Source organism: Staurois parvus, unplaced genomic scaffold, assembly GCF_062004578.1.
Source record: "Staurois parvus isolate SC_StPar_1 unplaced genomic scaffold, SC_StPar_1.0 ptg000004l, whole genome shotgun sequence".
Lineage (NCBI taxonomy): Eukaryota > Metazoa > Chordata > Amphibia > Anura > Ranidae > Staurois > Staurois parvus.
This window is the reverse complement of record NW_028317800.1, coordinates 2,805,692-2,826,986: the sequence shown is the minus strand read 5'-3', so window position 1 is coordinate 2,826,986 and position 21,295 is coordinate 2,805,692. Positions and strand designations below refer to the sequence as shown.

At 41.6% G+C, this 21,295-nt stretch overlaps 1 protein-coding gene across 1 annotated transcript in view; it reads right to left on the bottom strand.

The window, feature by feature from the left end:
* Positions 1–21,295, bottom strand: part of SRFBP1 (serum response factor binding protein 1) — a 172,734-nt gene that overhangs the window by 9,695 nt on the left and 141,744 nt on the right. The window contains exon 5 of the mRNA XM_089673637.1: positions 1,847–1,928. Within this exon, the coding sequence (XP_089529763.1) occupies positions 1,847–1,928 (82 nt within the window). The remainder of the gene's footprint in view (positions 1–1,846; positions 1,929–21,295) is intronic.

The window sequence follows — 21,295 nt, the reverse complement described above, 5'->3', positions numbered from 1 at the left end:
GTTCAGGTCTCCCTGCTGGATGGCTTAGTATCTATGACACCTATATTGTGACCCCCTGAGGATGGATGAGTAATGTTACCTGGAGAGTGATGACACGCTGATCACCTGTCCTGCTGCTGGTTTGCCAGACTCATTCACAGTCACGGGAGTCACAGATTTCACCTATGTTATTATTGGACGTTTTATTATTATTTTGGTGATTTTATAGTCTATTTATTATATGTCACCTTTTGCACTTTAAACGTCACTATCAAAGACGTTTTACACTTTTTTATTATTCAAGAGTTCCACAGCGCATTCATACAAATTTATGTTACAGTACTGCTCCTCTTCTAATACACCTGTAAATGGCTATGTATGTATTTTTTAATCCCACTTTGCATGAGCCCTAACTGTGAGAAGATCAGTAGATACCACCTCTAATGATTCTCTTACATTTTGTCTATACCATTATTCTAAGCCTGTCAGTAATACTTTTGGGCAGTACTAGACTGGGGAAGACTTTGCATGGCATTTTTTTGTTAGTAAGAATAATGGTAGATGACTAAAGCTGGCCATACACTATGCAAATTTTGGCTGGATCCTGATGAACTGGCTTAATTTTTCTCCATGGGTGGCTCTGCTGTTAAAAAAATAAAAAAAGGGGAAAAGTGAAGATTTTCAACCAAATGGCAGCTTCATCTAATCAGATACATCAGCCGATTGGGCATTCTGACAGCTGTGAATGCATCGGCTTTCAGAGATTGTCCATAAAATATCCTGAGTTAGATTTAGCACTTGCTATGCACAATAATTATTTACTGAGCAACTTTAGCCACTTCAAGTCCAGACACTTTCACCCCCTTCCTGTCCAGGCCAATTTTCAGCTTTCAGTGCTATCACAGTTTGAATGACAATTGTGCGGTCATGCAACACTGTACCCATATGAATTTTTTAGCATTGTATTGGAGACAGATAAAGCTTTATTTTGGTGGTATTTATTCACCACTGGGATTCTTATTTTTTTGCTATATAAATGAAAGTCCAAAAATGTTGAAAAAGTGTTTTTCTTATAAAATTTTGCAAATAAATAATATTTCATCATTAATCTTGGCCAAAATTTATTCAGTTATCTTTTTAGTAAAAAAAAAAAAAAAATCCCAAATTAGTTTATAACCAAAAATAATTAATTTTTTTTTTATATTATTATTTATGTTTTGTCACCCTAGCAGTACAGTGTCACCATGGTGACACTGTACTACTTGTGGGGGGTGATGGAGATTTTTTATTTTTTTTTTACACTGATTGCTTTTCCACCCATAAAGGCTGTAAAAGCAATCATTTCTCCTTCTCTCATTCTTGCAGCCATTGAGAAATACTGTGTGAGCTGTGATTGGTCACAGCTTGTCACATGGTACAAGGCTGTTGTGAATAGACCCCCCTGCATCATGTGCACACGTGACCTTTGTGATCATTCACAGATTTCACACATAGTAAGCAATGATGTGAGGAAGGGACATCTTGCTTACTACTCTGCATGTGATCACTGATTGGCCAATCAGTGATCACATGATCGCGACCTTGCACAGAGGTCCTGTACAACGATTGGCGTTTCAGTGTGTCTGGAGGACACAGCGGGCATCGGATCGCGGTGTTGAGCACTCCCAGGGAGCACACACAGTCCAAAATGGCGGGCGCCGTTTATGAATGGCAACCCGCCCCTGGACTGCCACCGTCTGGCCGTTTACATAGCAGCAGCAGCCGGACGACAAGTGGTTAAGCAGCAAAATACTGCACTATATTTGCCTTTAATAAAGATGATTGAAAATGTATTTTAACTTTAAAGAATTCTCTTTCGCTAGCTTACCTTTGATAGTAGATATTTTCTGCTTCAACAGAGGGTGTGTGGCTAGCCTTGCTATTGCTCGCGTTTCAACTGTTCCGTTTGGCTGCAACAGGAAGAACAGATTAGTTTAATCTTTAAGTACTGAAAGGCTTTTTCACTCTCAAGGAGACAATAGGAAACATTAGTTTGCTCTTGCTTGACAATGGATATGTCTCTCTACTGACCCTTCCCCTTCTGCCAAACTCTTGCAGTGTGCCTAAATCCCAGCAGGTAATGCTTTACACAATCAAAGATCTGTCAGTTTTTTCCTGAGATGAAGTAAGCTGACAAATCTTATATATGCTTGTATGTCAAAGTAGTTTTAAAATAGAAAAATGGCAGGAAGAAAAGATTTGCCACATGGAAAACTACTTTAACTTGCTCAGCAGAGCAAACTTTACCAAGCAGCTTATGACAAAGAAAGATGATACATTTTATTGTATACTAATGTAATGTGAAACACATGGGAAAAGGCCTAAACTGAACACTGCATTCATTTTTATTGAGAATCTACTTACAAAATGTAAATGTGTGTTGTCATTGCCAAAATCCACACATGATGTTATGTTATGGATGAAGATCCACTTATTACATAAAGCAGAACTTTACCCATAACAACTTGATAAAAAAGAATGTTCTTTAGCAAAGAACATACATTCTACACTAGTAATTATGCTACCAAAATGACTGCGTGCTGTAAATTGCCTCCAGTGTTGCTCCTGTTTCTTCTTGCTTGAAGCTGCCATTTTGCTGAAGCCCAGAACTCCTGAGCAGCAGTAAATCATAATGCAGAACTAATGCAGGCCATAGACGGTACGTTTATCGGTCAATTTTTCATCCGAAAGAATAATCAGCCGATTTTCGCACCATTAGTGGGGCAATGTCATCGGCCGATTTTCGCGGTTCCTCCTAATTTCTTTTATCGGTCGTCATGCTGGAAAATGTGCGGAAAATGGCCGATTTTCGCAATCTTTGGTGGCAACAGAATGACCGATTTTTTCTTTTTAGGCCGATACACGAACCGTTTATGGCCTGCATAAATCCATCAATTTGACGGTTTAAAAAACAGTTACATCCCTGGAACCCGGAATTTGAAACTGTAACATTTTGCTTGTGTCCTCAACCAAACTGTCAAATGGCTGCAATCATAACTGATCACATGTGCAGCACCATAGCAGTTACAAATTATTATTATTACAGGTACTTTTATAGCGGCATCAATTTACTCAGCGCTTTACATATATATTGTACATTCACATCAGTCCCTAACCCTCAAGGGGTGTACAATCTAATCTAATCAAATCAACGAGAAGCAGCTTCCTTGGCTGTCTAGGTTAGGAAGGGTTTAATCCCACTTTAAGGCTGTCAGCAGATCAGCCTCTACAGATTCAGCAGTGCCTAAAAATGGAGATCAACTGAGCATGTGCAGAGCAGGGTGAGAGTGTATCACTGGATTTTAAAACAGTATAGGCACTTATTTTACATAGTTACACCTGCATAAGGGGCCAACCTGAAGTGATCTAGCAGGAGTAAATTTTCTGAATAAAGTTCCACTTTAATCTGAATTAAAATCACAGCTGGCTGGATGAAAAAGATTTAAGGCATGATTAAGGCCGTGAAGGCTGAAACACGTCAACTGACTGCATTTACGTATTGTACACTGTGATTTTCTGAATAAAAGCAGGATTTTAGAGCAACGCCAGTTGTGCATATCATCTTTATGGACTATTACTTTCAGATGTACAACTGCAGATCAAGCACCCATGAGCTCTATTAATACAATACTCATGGGTAGCAGCACTGTTTTTTTTTTTTGTTTTTTTTTTGCACTTACTGGATGAAAAATGGCCAAGGCCCTTTATCATTTGTTTTCACAAACAATGTATTAGTCAACCCCAAACCCCACCCCATTTACAAAAAATAAATGTATTATACAGCAGCTTCCCAATTCTTAGATGTGATGGCTGCATTAGTATACTTTTTTAGACTTTTTTCCTTTATGTTCATTTGGTGATCCATCCAGTAAGTCTTTTGTTTTTCAACAGAACAAGCTCTCCTACAAATGTAGTAGTTTAGAGTGTTGAAACAAACCATGTACAATGGACAGAGGTTTATAATGATCAGATATTATTTATTTATGTAAAACCTTTATCCCATTAGAAAAAAAAACTGTTACTGTAACTTCTTGTGTAACTGCAGTGTGAAACTTCAATTTGTTAGTGTATCTAAATCTGCTAGTTCAACCCTATGAGGTCCCTTTGAGGAAGTCCCTGTGCGGAGTGACGAAACACATCAGACTGGTACACGTGACACTCATGTGACGTCAGCGTGCCCGGTAATATGAGAGTTGCTATTTTACCATACCTCTCCTGTGGATGTCCACATTGAAGATAGTCTTAAAAGTTTCTGATGCATTAGATTCAGTGCACTGAATGGAGAGTGCACTTGTTTTTGGAGTATCATTTTAACCTATATAATAAAGGAATTCTTAGTGGAAGCATATTACGCTATGAGAGATTTTTGTCCAATATATGGGAAAGCGTTTTCTGACCATTACTGATAGGTGGGTCATGGTGTGAAGGTAACAGCCAGCGGAGGAGGCAAGTGAAAGTGCACAGAGGTGGATTGCAAGGATAATTTACATAATCACTGATGCAAGATGGCGTCACATTAAAATTAATGTGTGGACTTTTACAGACTTTTTCCCCTGATTTTCTCACAGAAATGTTGGGTTTTTTTTTTGTCACAGATTGATTAAGAGCACTAATTTCACATTTATGCTATTATATTAATGGTATTTTAGTTTGTATTTATGTATTGTATGCTATTGAATTGTTACGCTGCACTTTTATTGATTTTCATTGTTTGTTGGTGTGGGAACACATTGCAGTGGTAGGCAACAACAAGATTTCACTTAGTTTTTTGCTTGTTTTTTATTTTTCATTTTATTTATCATGAAGTGAATACAGTGTGAGTGGACACATATTAATGGGTATTTAAGGTGTGGTAGCGCGGTGATATATTGTTTTTTTTTAATTTCTCCTACAAATTCATTAGTTTATAGAGTGTTATGACAAACCATTTACTACTGACGGGTTTATAATGATCAGCTTTTATGTAAAACCTTTATCCCATTAGAAAAAAAAATTGTTACTGTATCTTCTTGTGTAACTGCAATGTGAGCTGGAGTTCAACTTCAATTTGTTAGTGTATCTAAATCTGCTAGTTCATCTAACACTCCTCTCCAACTAGACTGCCAATGCTGCTGTCCAAAGGTGCCCCGTGTTCCTTCTGCAGCAGTGTAGACACTCTGATAAAGGAGGTGTGTTAGTGGTTAGGTCACCAGATGAAAATCAACACATCACTAGGTCTACTCCTCCCTCAGGGTCAGTACTTATCTCCCTTTAGGGCTGTGGGCTCCTGTAAAGCCTGCCGCCTGGCCAGTAAAAATCTAGTGCGACCCGCATCTTAGCAATAATGCCCCACAGACATCAATGAGACATACTTGTATACAGAGGCGGACTGACAACTCATGGGGCCCCCGGGCAATAGGGGATCATGGGGCCCCTGTGTCCTTTGCCCAAACTCAAAAAAGCCTATGAAAAAGGTACCAGGGGCATCTCATGGGGCCCCCTACTGACCCCAAACCCTCAATAGGGGATCATGGGGCCCCTGTGTCCTTGCCCAAACTCAAAAAAGCCTATGAAAAGGATACCAGGGGCATCTCATGGGGCCCCCTACTGGCCCCAGGCCCTCGGGCAGTGCCCGAGTTTCCAAATGGTCAGTCCGCCCCTGCTTGTATAGCATGAACAACATCCAATTCAAATGTAGGACATTAGTGTGCAAATGCTAGAAACCTGGCACTAGACCGGGTGTCGGCAACCCGCGGCTCCAGAGCCGCATGCGGCTCTTTTTCACCTTTGCTGCGGCTCCGGAGCACACTGCCCACCAGGTGACAGGCAATAGGGTTGCCATAGCTCAGTGGTCGGCAAGCCGCGGCTCTTTTAACCTCCCTGGCGGTTTTCCCGAGTGTAGCTCGTGGTAGAATTTCTATACCACGAGCTACACTCAGGCTTACCATGCGGCGCTGCTCTGGGGGTCCCTGCAGCACTTACCTTGTCCTTCGTTCCCGCGATGTGTCCCCTGCAGCGTCCCCGGCCATCTCCTCCGGCCGCTGCCGGCATCCGGCTTCTGTGTTCCGGTCCCCGTGACGTCGGGACGTACGGGCGCCGCCGGCGGCGGGAAATTTAAAAAATTTAAAAAATGTCTTTTTTTTTTTTTTCAATTTTCAATAGTAAAACATTGCTGTTTCATCCCATTTCACATACATATTGTCCCTAGTGCTTTGTCCTGCGCCCTGCCTGCATTTTGTCTGTTCTTTCTGCCTGGAAACTCAGAAAAGTCCATGGCGTCCAAAAAGCGTCCCTTTAGGTCAAAAGCGGTTTTAGACCGGCTAGATAACAGCGATAGCAAATCAGAACCACTTGCAGAATTGAGTGATAATGATTTGTGGGGAAATTTTCCTAAAAATTACAGCCTACAATAAAAAACTATTTCCATGCGAAAAAATGGTACCGCTTTCAGCACAAAAAATCGGAAGGAATCATACCGCCAGGGAGGTTAATGCAGCTCTTCTGTGTGCCGGGCGCCCGCTCCCCTCCCTCCTCTCGGGCGGCCGCCCCAAAAGTCAGGACTCTGCAGCTAGCCTAGCAATGGGCAAACTACGGCCCGGCGGACCTTATAATCCGGCCCGCGGAGCGTGGCAAACATTGGCTGTCAGGATGTAGGCGGGGCAGCGTGACGAACTCCTCTCCTCTCACAGTCCGCCCTGAAGACCAGAACTGCGCGGGAACACGGCGAGAGGAACGCGCGGAGTACAGGTAAGTGAATTGACACAATATGGGGATGAATTACTATAGGGGGGATGAATTACTATAGGGGGGATGAATTACTATAGGGGGGATGAATTACTATATGGGGGATGTATTTTCAGTTTTAAAAATGTGGCTCTCAAAATAAATTTTAATCGTGGTTTTGGCGAGATTTGGCTCAGTTGAAAAGGTTGCCCACCACTGACCTAAGGCTATGATTGTGATTATGACGATACACTGTGGCCCTGATTAACCCTTTGCTTACTGGGCCCTTAAACCCCCTTCATGACCAGAGCGCTTTTTGCAATATATGCAGTGTCGGATTTGTTTTAAATGCTGCAATGGTTTTGCGGCTCCCAGTCTTTTTTTCCCTCTCGGAAACGGGTCCAAGTGGCTCTTTATGTCTTAAAGGTTGCAGACCCCTGCACTAGACGTTTACCAGCTGCAACCAGAGGAGGTAAGTATAGACCTTTTAGTGTGGGGGACTGAAAGTCATTACAACTTAAACCTTAACCAACTCATCAAATGTAATCTCTCACACAACTGTCACTTTTTTTCACAAAATCGCATATTTTAGTTGTACAAATAAAAGAGAGATATATACTCATTGGAATTATTTTTTGTTGTACATTTAAAGTTGGGGACGTGGTGCTATGATTGCTCTTCTGACCCTAACACTTGGGGATAATATTTTAGTTGTGACATAAAAAGGCAGAGCCCAGAATCATCCAAGTCAACACACACACACACACACAGTGAAGGAAATAAGTATTTGATCCCCTGCTGATTTTGAATGTTTGCCCACTCACAAAGAAATGATCAGACATAAAATAGAAAGCACACGAGTATTAATGAAAATAGTGTTGCCTTTAAACTGGGTAGTGTTCTTTTTTCCAATTTAAAGAATATGTAAACCCAATATTTCATAAGCTTGAGATATGCCTGCTGTGCCATGTACTTGTATGAAAAAAAGATCCTGTTCTCCTTGTAATGTTTCCTTTGTGTGAAATTCCTGGTGTTCCTGCCAGTCACTCAGCTTTCCTAATAAAAGCTGACCACAGTAGGCAAGAGAGAGAGCACAGAGTGGTCAGTTTTCTAGCTGTGCTGGAACTCAGCCTGCTCTCTTCCAATGATCAGGCGTGTGCTGACACCCAGCCTTGCACAGCCATTTACTGGGAAGACCAATGTGCTGCTGTTTCTCCTCCCTAAGCTCCTTATGCAGCTGGTAACAGAGATTAGGTGATCAAAGGGGGAAAAAATGTTTTTTTTTATATCTATACACAAAAATGTTGCCTTTCATTTCTATTATAAATTGAATGGGTTGCTTTACAAGGTGAGGGTTTACATATATTTTAACTTTTAGTAAAATTTTTAATGTGGTATATATTTATTGTGCCAAAATATTCCTTGTGCAGAAGAAAACTCAAGAATCCACTGAAATAAAAGAAAAATCCTGTGCTATGAAAAACCACATAAGAGTGTGGGGACTCTAAAGAGAAACAGAGAAAACATTTACATTTCAAATCAAAGCTGAACTATAACAGTTTTACAGTAAATCATTGATCGCCTGCTTCATTATGTCATCAGATCCACTCCCTGCAATCAATCTATTCCTATTGACTAAATGGTTTTCTATTTATTTAGATTTGGAAAATGATGTTTTGACAGACAATGCAACCCTCTGTTCTAGTCAGTCACACAAGTGGTCCTTTCACTGTGCAGTACACAATTCTGCTGCCACTACTTTTTAAACCCAATACACAAACCTGACAAGTTCCGTAAATAAACATGAGGCAATGTCTTCTGACTGCTGCAAAAAAGCAGCATTCTGTGCTGTACTCCGGCAAGCCAACACATCTACAGATAAACAAAACAGTAATGGAAACCCGAGACACAATCTGTGATATGTTCTTCTATGACTAGTAACTGCTAACCCATCATTCAGTAACTCTGTGGCTGTGTATAAAAGATGTAAAATATTTCAAAATGTACTCCTAACGGTAACCCAAGTAGCACTTCTCAAAGCAAAGTGAAAGTGGTATTAAACCCAAAACCAAAAATGTATTACATTGCAGCTTACCAATTCTTAGATCAGATGACGGAGTTAGTTTTTTTTCTATAGGCGTTTTTCTTTTATTTTCAGCTGTTGATCCAACTGTTTGAAGCAGAACTTCACTCAATCAATCTACGTTGACTATTTTAAATCCTTATGCTGTAAGTATTAGTAAATGGATTTACTGTTTTTAAACTTTTTTTTTTTTAACATTTATTCAATTACTTCCTGGTTTCCATGCAAGGCAAATTATGCCATACATCCCAGCAGGGGCGGACTGACAGCTCATGGTGCCCCAGGGTAATAAGAGATAATGGGGCCCCCATGCCTACACTAAAGGCAAAGCCACACCCACACACAACACCCCACCTACATATTACAGCTCAGCTGCATAGAAATGGCATAGAAAAGCCTACTGGGTCTGCTATGGGTTTTAACAGGAAACCCCACGCCAAAATTAAGAAAAAACAGTGTGGGGTCCCACCCAAGGTCTATACCAGACCCTTATCTGAGCATGCAGCCCAGCAGGTTAGGAAAGGGGGGGGGGACGGACGGACGAGCGAGCACCCCCCCTCCTGAACCATACCAGGTCACATGCCCTCACAACATGGGGGAGTGCTTTGAGGGGGTTCCCCCCAAAGCACCTTGTCCCCATGTTGATGGGGACAAAGGCCTTTTCCCCAAAACCCTGGCCGGTGGTTATGGGGGTCTGCGGGTGAGGGGCTTATCAGAATCTGGAAACCAACTTTAGCAAGGGGGCCCCAAATCTCACCCCCCATGTGAATGAGTATGGGGTACATGGTAACACTACCCATTCACAAAAAAAAAAGTGTAGTGTGAAAAAAGAAAGGAGACAGTCTTTCACAAGTCCTTTATTAAAAGAAGAAAGCAAATAGAATGTCACCCGCAGAAGATCCAACGTCAATCACGATGCCCACCGCTACCCGAAAAAAGAAATAAAATAGAAGGCTCTGCTTCCAACACTGGCTTCCGGCCATCTGACTGCTTCCAGATTCCGATAAGTCCCCCACCCGCACACCTCCACAACCAGGGCCAGGGTTGTGGGGAAGAGCGCTGCTGCCGGAATGCTTCCTCCTGAGAGGTGACCCCTGCTGCTTGCCCGCTGCAGGGCTAAAAGTTAAAAAACACTACCTGTCCGGCACCCAGAACTGCATGTCCCGGGCGATGTGAATTCAACATCCCTGCATATAATGTACATTTGATCAATTGGATGTGGATTTTTTTTGTTTAGTTGCCTGTTTTTTTTTCTTAAGTCAATCTAACGTTAGATTAAAAGAAAAAAATCAAAAGAAAAAAAAACATCCAAAAATCGAAATCAGTTCCCACTTAAAGTGGAAGAAGAGTCAAACACTTTCAGTAGGTTCCTTCAGTATTCTTGGGTACTACTTTACAGAGATACATTGGGAATTTCTTGTAAGGTCTCAGCAACCATCAATATGCTTGAGAGTCATCGTGCCAGAGACCAATTCAAGCTGCAAGAGTTGGTGGAGTACACACACAAACACAACAGCTAAAGTGAAGTCACTGGGTTTGTGGTTAGCTCAAAATCTATGCTAGATTGGATGCCTTGTCACCGCCAGAAAAACACAGAACTGGTGGAAGGGGGCAGGATAATGACAAGAGTCCCTCAAGAGCGGTCTCCTAAATACAGAAGACAATACACAGAATGGCACATGGTCTGCTCTACAAAATAAGCATTTTTTATACAAAATGCACATGAAATTTTCTGCTGAATATGATAGAATACAGTCACCCTGCTTTCACATCTGTGTCTGCTTGGAGATATAAGCAAGCCTGAAAAGCAATGCTGCAAGGTGAACGTATATATTCATTGTATTCACCAACATATGCTACAATACATATAGATGTGAAAACTGTGCATTTCAAAAATCATGATGCCAAATAGGCCAATGAATCAAAGACTGTCTGAACAATCAACAGGAAACCATCTTCACTATGGAATTAATTAGTTTGCACCATATACTGCTGGGAGTTCCCGAACAATAGACATATTGGTTTTGGCTGTAGGTAAGCGTTTGGATGGAGATAACTTCTGCATGGGTCTCACCTTTTTTATGAATGAAGCCCATAATTTCCGGAAACACAAAAATGTAAGTATGTTTTGCAATAAGCACGGTTTCCAAGAGATGATCATTTTTATTGTTTTCAATCAACATCTAAGATAGAACATATAATTCTTAGCTTATACTCAGGAGGGCACAGTTTTCAGTACTCTTGAGGCGGTATTAACCCAAAAACCAAAAATGTAATATATTGCAGCTTACCAATCAGTAGATGTGGTGGCTGAATTAGTTTTCTTTTTTAAGCTTTTGTCCCTCTTTTTTCACCTGGTGATCTGGCCACTAACACACCTCCTAAAGTGAGAAACCACTCTGGAGGAACGAGCACAGGACACAGCAGACAACAGCATTCTCAATTTGGGGGAATCGGAGTGTTAACTGTATTAGCAGATTTGAATACAATTATCAAATTGAAGCCAAACTCCAGGTAACACTTTTTTTTTCCCCATTTGGGATAAAGGTTTTACATGAATGAATACAAAATGATCATTTTAATCACCCCTGTTAATGGTAAATGGATTGTCTCATTTCTGTAGGCTGATACAGTCTTCTGGAGAACTTGAACTTTTGAAAAACAGCAGAGCTGCTGGCTGAATCGCCAGGTGACAACAGAAGAGCCTAAAAACGGAAACTAATGCAGCCATCACATCTAAAAATTGGTAAGCTGCAATATAATAAATGTATGCTTTGGGGTTTAAAACTGCTTTAAAGCAAAACTAAAACCTCATTTAATTTACAGCCAAGGAAGTTGCCATCTTGACCTCTGTTCGATATGTAGTTGTCATGGTGCTACACATACACTATACTGCCAAAAGTATTGGGACACCCCTTCAAATCATTTGATTCAGGTGTTCCAATCACCTCCATGGCCACAGGTGTATACAATCAAGCACCTAGGCATGCTGACTAATTCTACAAATATTTGTGAAAGAATGGGTCACTCTCAGAAGCTCAGTGAATTCCATCCGTGAAATTTCCTTTCTATGAAATATTCCACAGTCAATTGTTAGTGGTATTACAATAAAGTGGAAGCAAAAATGGAAACAGCAGCAACTCAGCCACAAAGTGGTAGGCCACGCAAAATGACAGAGCGGGGTCAGCGCACGCTGAGGCAACAGTGCACAGAAGTCGCCAACTGTCTGCACAGTCAACAGTTCCAAACTTCGTGTGGTCTTCAGATTAGCACAACAGTGCGTACAGAGCTTCATGGAATGGGTTTCCATGGCCGAGCAGCTGCATCCAAGCCGCTGCATCCAAGCCTTACATCACCCAGTGAAATGCAAAGCGTCGGATGCAGTAGTGTAAAGCCACTGGACTCTAGATTAGTGGAGATTTTGGAGTGACAAATCAAGCTTCTTTGTCTGGCAATCTGATCGATGTGTCTAGGTTTGGCAGTTGCCAGGAGAACGGTGCTTGCCTGACTGCACTGTGCCAAGTGTAAAGTTTGGTGGAGGGGGGATTATGGCGTGGGGTTGTTTTTCAGGGGATGGGCTTGGCCCCTTAGTTCCAGTGAAGGGAACTCTTAAGGCATCAGCATAGCAAGACATTTTGGACAATTTCATGCTCCCAACTTTGTGGGGACAGTTTGGGGATGGCCCCTTCCTGTTCCAACAGGACTGCGCACCAGTGCACAAAGCAAGGTCCATAAAGACATGGATGAGTGAGTTTGAGGTGGAGGAACTTGACTGTTCTGACCTCAACCCGATAGAACATCGTTGGGATGTATTAGAGCGGAGACTGTCAGCTAGGCCTTCTCGTCTGACATCAGCGCCTGACCTCACAAATGCGTTTCTGGAAGAATGGTGAAACATTCCCATAGACACACTCCTAAACCTTGTGGACAGCATTCCCAGAAGAGTTGAAGCTGTGGGCCAACTTAATATTGAACCCTACAGACTAAGACTGGGATGTCATTAAAGTTCATGTGCGTGTAAAAGCCTGACTGTATGATCAGTTATGACACTACCTTTTTCATGTCTTGACAATACGGTTGAGAGTACCAGCAACTGTGACAGTAATCGTTCATGGAACGACTTTGTTTTGGGAAATTGAGGGGTTGAGTTCCACTTTAAGATAAAATTTGTCATGTCATTTGTTATGAGTGGCAAAAACAAGTGTAAACATGGTACCATGTTTAGCACTTGGACGTTTATTAATTTCATTGGCCAGAGTACTTGCCATTGAAATGAATAAATGCCTAAGCGCTGAATGCAGTTAGCACATAGGATCGTTTAAACACGTTTTTTTGCTGCGTGCAGTGATTTTTGGCCAAAACGTTCCTCTTCTGAATGTGATTCTTCTGTGTTCAGGAGAGGGACTGTTTAACTGCCCCTAAACTCTAATAAAAGCCTACGAGTGCATGGACACATAGGCTTTTATTGAGTTGAGTTGAGTTCAGGGGCTTTGGAAAAAAGTTCCTAAACTCACACTTAGGAGCAACAGTGTGCATGCGGCCTTACAGGGAGGGGTAGAATTATATCTCCCCTAAAAAAGGAAAGGACGTAAAGGAAAGCTGTAGGTTGCCATTGCTGATCTCTCATGTGTTGCGTCAGAGTCCCTGTCCCAAAAACAAGTATGCAGGTCTGGGGCCCTGACTTTCCTGGTGAGTGGCTTGTTCAAAAGCAGCCTTGCTAATAGCATTTTCACAAGGAGTAAACAGAAACCCATGTAGTCAGTCTCAATACATGTTTCAGTCAGAACTCCAAAAAAAATGCAGTCCTTTAAAAAGCTAATAAAAACACATATTGCTGCAATGCTCAAATTCAATCAAGAGCACCCCTTCTACTTCTTTTCTACTACATGAATTATGCAGTCTTCTGGGCTGAATCAGAGCCAGCATCGTCATTGACTATGAAGCCAGGCAATTATGAGCCTGTTCCCAGCCCATGAAACAAGAGCAGCACAGTGATCTGCCACTTTGCTTTCTTCTCCTATCAGTATGCTTCTGGTCAGCACTTGACTTGATAAGCTGCCTCCTGCTGTTTCTTTTCCCACTCAGGTCTGCTGTACAGGTACTGCAAGAGACTGACAAAAGTCACAGTCATGTAATTAAGCTGCTTGCATTAAAAATACATTTAATTACATATTAATGATTACAGAGATGCATTCAAACTCAACACCCATATTGGGATATTTATAAAAATCCAAGCGTGTCCTGTTTCCTTTAAGCTTGTTTAAAAGACATGCCTAGCATTTTATAGCAGATACAGTTTTGCTTTTTTGATTGTAGTTTGTACCCCCTTCATGTCAGTCAAAACACAAGTTCTATGCAAGATGGCTAATGCTTGCTGAGATGTAATGATATACAGCAGGAAAGCTCAGCTTCTGGGGATTGCCTGTTGGGAGTGAGAGAATGTAGCTGACAGTGAGGTCTGAAAGAGCAAAAACAATTTTGAGTGAAATGCATTACTACCCGAGACCCTCTCAATGGTGTCAGGTAGCAACAGATGTTGAGAGGGATGTTTTCTTTCAGTAACACAAGACACTATTCCTCTAAAAAAAAAAATAAAATAAAATATTGAGATTTCTGCTGGCTATAATCACTTACATATTTCCAGGTGTCATTCTATTTTGTTATTTTCTATCCTCAACCACCCCTTTAAAAACTTACATACAGAATAAAAATAACCCCAATACACCAAAAATCAACATGGTCATAAATACATGACAAGAAGTGACATAAACTTTAGCACTCTTTGTAAGTGGAATTTTTTTTTACTTACCAAATACTGTCAGATAGAATATTAAAATACGGAAAGTTGAGACATTACCCACTTCTCAAAATTCCAGAAAAAATGAGAAACAGATTCCACAGCAGGAAATTTCCCAGACTCAAAATATAAAAACATACGTGAATGTGATATTCCTTTTAAATCTGGATTTGAATTACAATCTTTTACTTTGTTTCCCCTACACTCACATCCCAACAAATTTCTTCTTCTGCTTACCTACTTCCTTTTTTTCCCCAGGTAGACACAAATATATCATACATTTCTGATATAGTAATGCTGGACATACAAACTGTTCTATTATGACTTAGGCTCCTTTCAAATGGAGCAGAGTCTGCATTGATTAGCAGGGGATCCCCCTGCTGGCTGGAACCTAATGGGACAATGTCACATCCATTTCTGTTTACTTTCTGCAGAGCAGACACAGGCAGACCTCTATCTAGACCAGACCTGCATGGACCCAGAAGTATGGTGTAAATGGACACAAGTCCTTTTTTATCTGCTTGCCCATGGAACTTCTGAACAGGTCCGCCTAAAAAACGGACAGGCAGACCTGATCCAACAGCCCATGTGAAAGGGGCCTTAGCAAGAAGCACAAGGCAAAGTCTGCCATCTTTATTTTCTCAATTATCAGATTCTTTCCATTACTGTGGAATATTTTTACAGCAATTATAAGCTGCTTGCATAGGTCTCTCTTCATGCAATTCAAGCTTAATATAGGCTGCTGTAAAGTCCTTACTGTATGCACCCTAACAAACCCCGGACATCAGCTGTGATTTTCTTTAACCCTTTAATGACCAGAGGTCATTGATGCCTATGTCAAATAACTTGAATTTATTAATTAATAATTTGTATATCTAAATAATGTTTATATTTGTAAGGGTATATAAGGCTTTTATTTAATAAAGTTTTCTTTAAAAAAACAAAACACATGATTACTGTACATACAGTATATAATGGCAAATCTTGTGGGAGTTGGATTTGTTTGCTCTGAACCAAGTGTGAATGACTGAGCCAACCATACCCTTATCCTTATGGACTTGGATTTCAACAGCCATGTCACGAGAAGCAGGATGGAACAGGGGACCATTGGACAGGAAGTCTGGTCTGTTTGGAAAAGGCCAAGGTTTGTCTGCCAGAAGTTTGTGTATGTTTGTGTACCATGTTCTTCTGGGCCAATTTGGTGCAATGAAAATCACTGGAACCCTTTCACCCTCTATGTTGCGCATAAGTTGGAAGATCTTCATTGGAGGGAAGAGAAAAACCAGTTATAACTGAGTGAAAGGAATCACCAGACCATCTACTATGAAGACTAGAGAATCTCTGGTCTTGGCTACAAAATTGTTCAGCTTGTTAATGAGCCAAGAGGCCAGGATGTCCACACCTTTTACAGAGATTTTAAAAGGTCTCTGAGTGCAAAAACTACTTCCCCAGGTCTAACCATTGAAGGCCCACGAGAGTATCACCCTAATTTCACATCTGTGCAGGTTTGCGGGCTGTGTTTGCAGAGGCACAGAAGCTCATTGCCTGAGTTTCCCGCAGAAAAAAGGTTCATGAACCATTTTGGAAATGCAGTGGCCAAGAAATCACATGGTGATTTTGTACAATGTGATTTCCCTGCAGTTGCAAATGTACTGTGGTGTGAGATGTGTGGAGGCGCCATTAAAAAGCAATGGCAGCTCTGCGCGTCTCTAAAGAGCAGCACATTTTGGCTGCGATTCCTGCACCCGCAACCACCCTGCATAGTGTGAACCTAGTCTTAGACTCAGTTCTTTCAGGGCTGCTAGGTTTCTAGTGTCCCCTTGATCACTGCTTGGCATCATCCAGTCGTATTCTGATTTGGTGACCTTGTAGAAGGGAAGTAAAATGTTGTAGAGACAGTCTAAAGGCTCTCAGTTCCAGAATTTTGATGGGTAATTGTGACTCCTGGTGGGACCATGTCCACCTCAGTCTGTAAAGCTCATATCTGTTATTGCCATGTTCCAAGTCTTGTGAACGAACAACTTCCTCAATTCCAGTGCAGAATTGGAGATCCTCTACGGGGGACACCATGAGGATCATAACCCTTGTGCAGTAGTGAACTGAGGGGTGTCATTGTGACCTCAGGTCCGAGAGCAGGTCTGAGAGCTTTTGGTAACACTCTGTGGTACTGCCATTCTGGCTCTCATTTATAACCCAAACTGGAACTGCTGATCTCCCACAGCAAAGTGCAAGAAGCATTGGTGAAGGGTAAATTGGAATATGGAGATAGGTATCTTGTATGTCTACTAGTGCAAGAAATTGCAAGGAAAGCAAGGACAGATTCCATCTGGAATTTTTGAATGCAAAGAAATCTAGTTAGTGATTTAAGGTCCAGCATTGGGTGGTTGGACAGAAACGTTGTAACCATTCTTCTGAGGGAAGTGGCACAAACACTCCCTGTGCTTGAAATTAATGTAAGCCGGTCATCAAATCTGACTTCTTTTTGTCTAAAGCTGGCAGATTTGAAGATAAAAAAATGAGGAAGGAGCAGGGATAAAAATTCAACCTCTAATGAACAATCTCATTGTGGGATATCAATTTGACTTTCAATTACCGAGCAAGAGCTTGGGAGCAGAGCATTTTCTTCTCTGGAAGGAAAACCTTTGCTGGTGATGTATCCAGACCAAGTATTCCAGGTGAAAAGAAGGCCGGAGAGCAGATTTTTGAAAACTAATCACCCAACTGAAAGCCTAGAACATTTGTATTATTCCTGTGGACATTTACAGACAGCTGGAAAGGAGATGAGGTCTTCAGGAGAAGGTTGTCCAGATAACTTGTGACCTCAATGCTCTGAGTTGTTAGAATGGTAAGAAGAAGTGCTAGGTCCTTTGTTAATACTCTTGGAGCAGAGGATAGGCTAAAAGCTACTAACCAGAAATGATTGTCTTCCACCACAAGTGCAGAAAATGTTAATTAGGTGGGCTTATTGGAATATGCAGATAGGTATCTTGGATGTCTATGGATGCCAGTTATTGCCATTATTCTCCTTCTCACAAAGAGGCAATAACCGACCTTGTGGATTCCATGGGGAATCTTGGAATTTGAAGGTATTTTTTTAGAAATTTAGGTTCAGAACAGGATGAATACTTTGGTACAGTGAACAGATTTGAATAGAAAACTTCCAACCTGTTTTGTGGCAGTATTGACACAACTGTTGCCTGGGACAAGAGACGGTTCAAGGAAATCTGCAAATCTGACTGTCCTTGAGCAGATTTTAGTCAATTTGAGAAAAGAAAGCAGTGAGGGGATACAGCTTTGAACTCTATTTTGTGCCCCTTTGAAACCAGAGGTCTGTGATGTCTGTGACCCAGACAGAAGCAAACTATACCAGACACCCCCTCCCTTAGGCGTGAGGACGCATCTTCATTGGGATGAGGGCTTTTGAGAATATAGTATTTGGTGGGTTTAGTAATCCCAAAGCTTGTGCTGAAAGACAAAGCTAATTTTTGAAGTCTGAAATAGAGTGATTAGGTGATCTGCATTTGGAAGCATTAAAGCCTCCTGAGGAGGGAGGGTTTGAATCTTCCAATGTGAAAGTAAAACCTGTGTCATCTTTAATGAAAATTATCAACTGTCACACCAAAAAGACATCCTCCTTCAAAGGGTATATGCGTGAGGCGTCAAAGCAGGGCAGAAGGCAATTTCTCAGTTCAAGCACAGTTCTGGAATACATGATGGTTGTTCACTGTCCTAGTCCAGATAGCTGCAGTTTGACAGACAGAAATTGTAGTGACAGCTGGTTGAAGAACTGGGCCTACAAGTGTAAAGAGAAATACAGTAACATGTTTGATTAAGTAAGATGGCAGGATCAACTACTAGAATAGACCACTTCTAAGTTAACTCTTTTTCCACTGGATAGAGTTTGTCAATGATTTTCAGAGGGGTAAAATCTTTTCTGGATTGACCCAATCATCATAGAACTGCCTACTCCAGTTGTTCATGAACACAGAAATTCGTTTTAGATTTTGCAAGTCTCTAGGGCATAGTAAGGTGGAGGAGATTCAAGTGTGACAATGCCGAGGCATTTATGTACAACAGAAATTAGCAAATCCACATTAGCAAGCATATTGGGTGAAGCTGCAACTTTAGGTGTATAGGAATCTGTGGGTGTGAAATCTTATGCAGCTTCCTCTAACACTGCCTGTGGGTCCTCTTCATTCATTTCTATGTCGGGCATATCTGGGTCTGACTTGCATAGATATGGAGGAGCTGGACAAGGAATTTGGCGTTTTAGAGCCCTTGACAGAGATGGCTGTATTAACCACTTAAGAACCGCCCGGCCACAATGTACTGCGGATGGGAGGCATAGCAACGTATCGGTACGTCACTCTGGCTTTACAAAAAAAGGGAGGGCACTGTATGATCACATGATCACAATGTTATGAATCAATCTGATTCATAACAGTTTTGATTCCCTTTCTAGTGAGCTGTGATTGTCCCACAGCTCGTACGTGGTACATGAGCCAATCACAGCAACCTGTACCATGTGATTAGCTGTAACCAATCACAGATCACTAGTATTGTGAATTGTCACAAACCTAACCCATGCATGACAGTTCAAAGTAAGCACTGCATTGCAGGAATAATAATCTTTATTGCGGCTGTAAAAAAAAAATCCCTGATCACCCCCCACCAGAGTAGTACAATGTTACTATGGTAACACTGAACTACTCTGATGAAAGTATTTTTGTTTATAATAAAAAATAATCTTAACGTGTTACTAAACCCAAGACCTTGCATTCACTATATCTGGTCTCCCACAATACACAGAACATGGAAATGCAATAATTTTAGTAAATATGAACGGCTAAATACCTTTTCTCATCACCAGTTAGAGCAGTCAGTCTTGTTACTTCAGCTGAGCACTGGCTAAAGATTGTAGGAGGAGTTTTCTTTCTGCTCTAGGAGAATGCAAAACTCCTGATCTTTGTCTGGAGAGTGCTGATTGGCCCTGTGCTCATCACATGCACTCTTCCAAGAAAAAAAAAACCTCTCTAACAATACACACTAAACTGAGCATGTGCAGAAGGGCTACAGGTTCAGTCTGTCTTATCAGCCTGGACATTTGAACAAGAGAAGGGGCAGAGAAGTCAGGATCAAACAGCCTTTTTACATAATGCAGAGGATTAACCCCTTGGGTTCCACAGTGAGTATAACAAGTATGCTGTACTGCATATACAGACTGATTTTACTGTTGTGGGTTTAGTAACACTTTAACAAAAACTTTAAAGATGTTAAAAAAAACCTTTTTTCTCAATATTTTATTTTTTTTAAACTACTTGCTGACTGCTTCCCCGCAATGTGCGGGCAAGCGGTGGCTCTGGGCAAAGTACTGTACCCCTACGTCGCTTTCTATTTCCCGGTGTGAGTGTGCATGCCCCCCCGTCAGATCAGGGACATAAGAGAGAACACCACACTGTGAGTAAAAGCACTACATTTTATACACACACACACACATTAGATTAGCACATTTAACACTTTAGTCACCCTCATTAATCCTTTGATCACCCTGTCACCCAGCCAGTGCCATTAGTACAGTGTCAGCATATAGACTTTTTCACTGATCACTGTATTACTGTCACTAGCGACATCAGATTGTGTCAGGGTCCGCTAGCGCCCCTACCAGCCAGGGCCAGCTAGCGTTAGATTGCCCGCACACTATCACACTCACGCTATTAGGTCACTGATCACCGCCTTTACCAGTATAGTGTTTGTACGAATCAATATATTGATCACGAACAAAACTAAACTAGTGCCTCCTTACTATAGTGTCTCCAAAAGGCAGTGTTAGCAGGATAAGCCCTGTTTGCTGACAGCACTACTGTTTAGCCCCTCCACTGCTTTTCATGGAAGATTTAAATCAATTAATTGTGGGCCAAAGCAATTTATAAGCACAATACATCACAGCCCACTCAAATTCTGCTCTTGCCAGACAATTTGCATGAAATCCTATCTCGATTTCCCAATGTAAAACTTTTTCAAGCCTAACCATCAATATGGGCATTACAAAAAAGAATTTCGGTCATATTGGTCCACAGACCTGATTCATCATATGCCTATGTTCTCTGTGGTTACATACAGTATATGTCTAACAAGGACCATCAATGTTGTGGTACGTTGCTGGACTTTGCGTGGTTATACCAGGATCCAGGCTACAGGTATCATCCTAATATTGTTTTTTCTGCTGGAGGTCGGCTTTTATGTACAAGCAATCCTAGCGGCTAGTTAGCCACTGGATCGCTTTTAAAAGCAGCTGGAAGGGATGTCCTTTCCCCCCTCCTGCCACCTTCCACAGCTTTCTCGGGCTCTCCTGTCCCACTGGGGAACCCGAGAATGCAGCTGGCACTTCCACCAGCTCATCATAGAACTGATCGGAGACCGGAATGGCTCCAACCATCTCTATGGTCTAAGACAGGGCTCTCCAAACTTTCTATACATAGGGCCAGTTTACTGTCCTTCAGACTTTAGGGGAGCCGGACTGTGGCCATTGGGAGTAGAAAATGTATCAGCATCAGTGGGAGCAAACAATACCCCATGTTTGGTGCCAGTGAGAGGAATTGTGCCCCATCGTTAGTGTCATTGGGGAATTGTGCTCCATCGTTGGTGTCATTGGGGAATTGTGCCGTGTCATTGGAAGGAATTGCGCCCCTTCATTG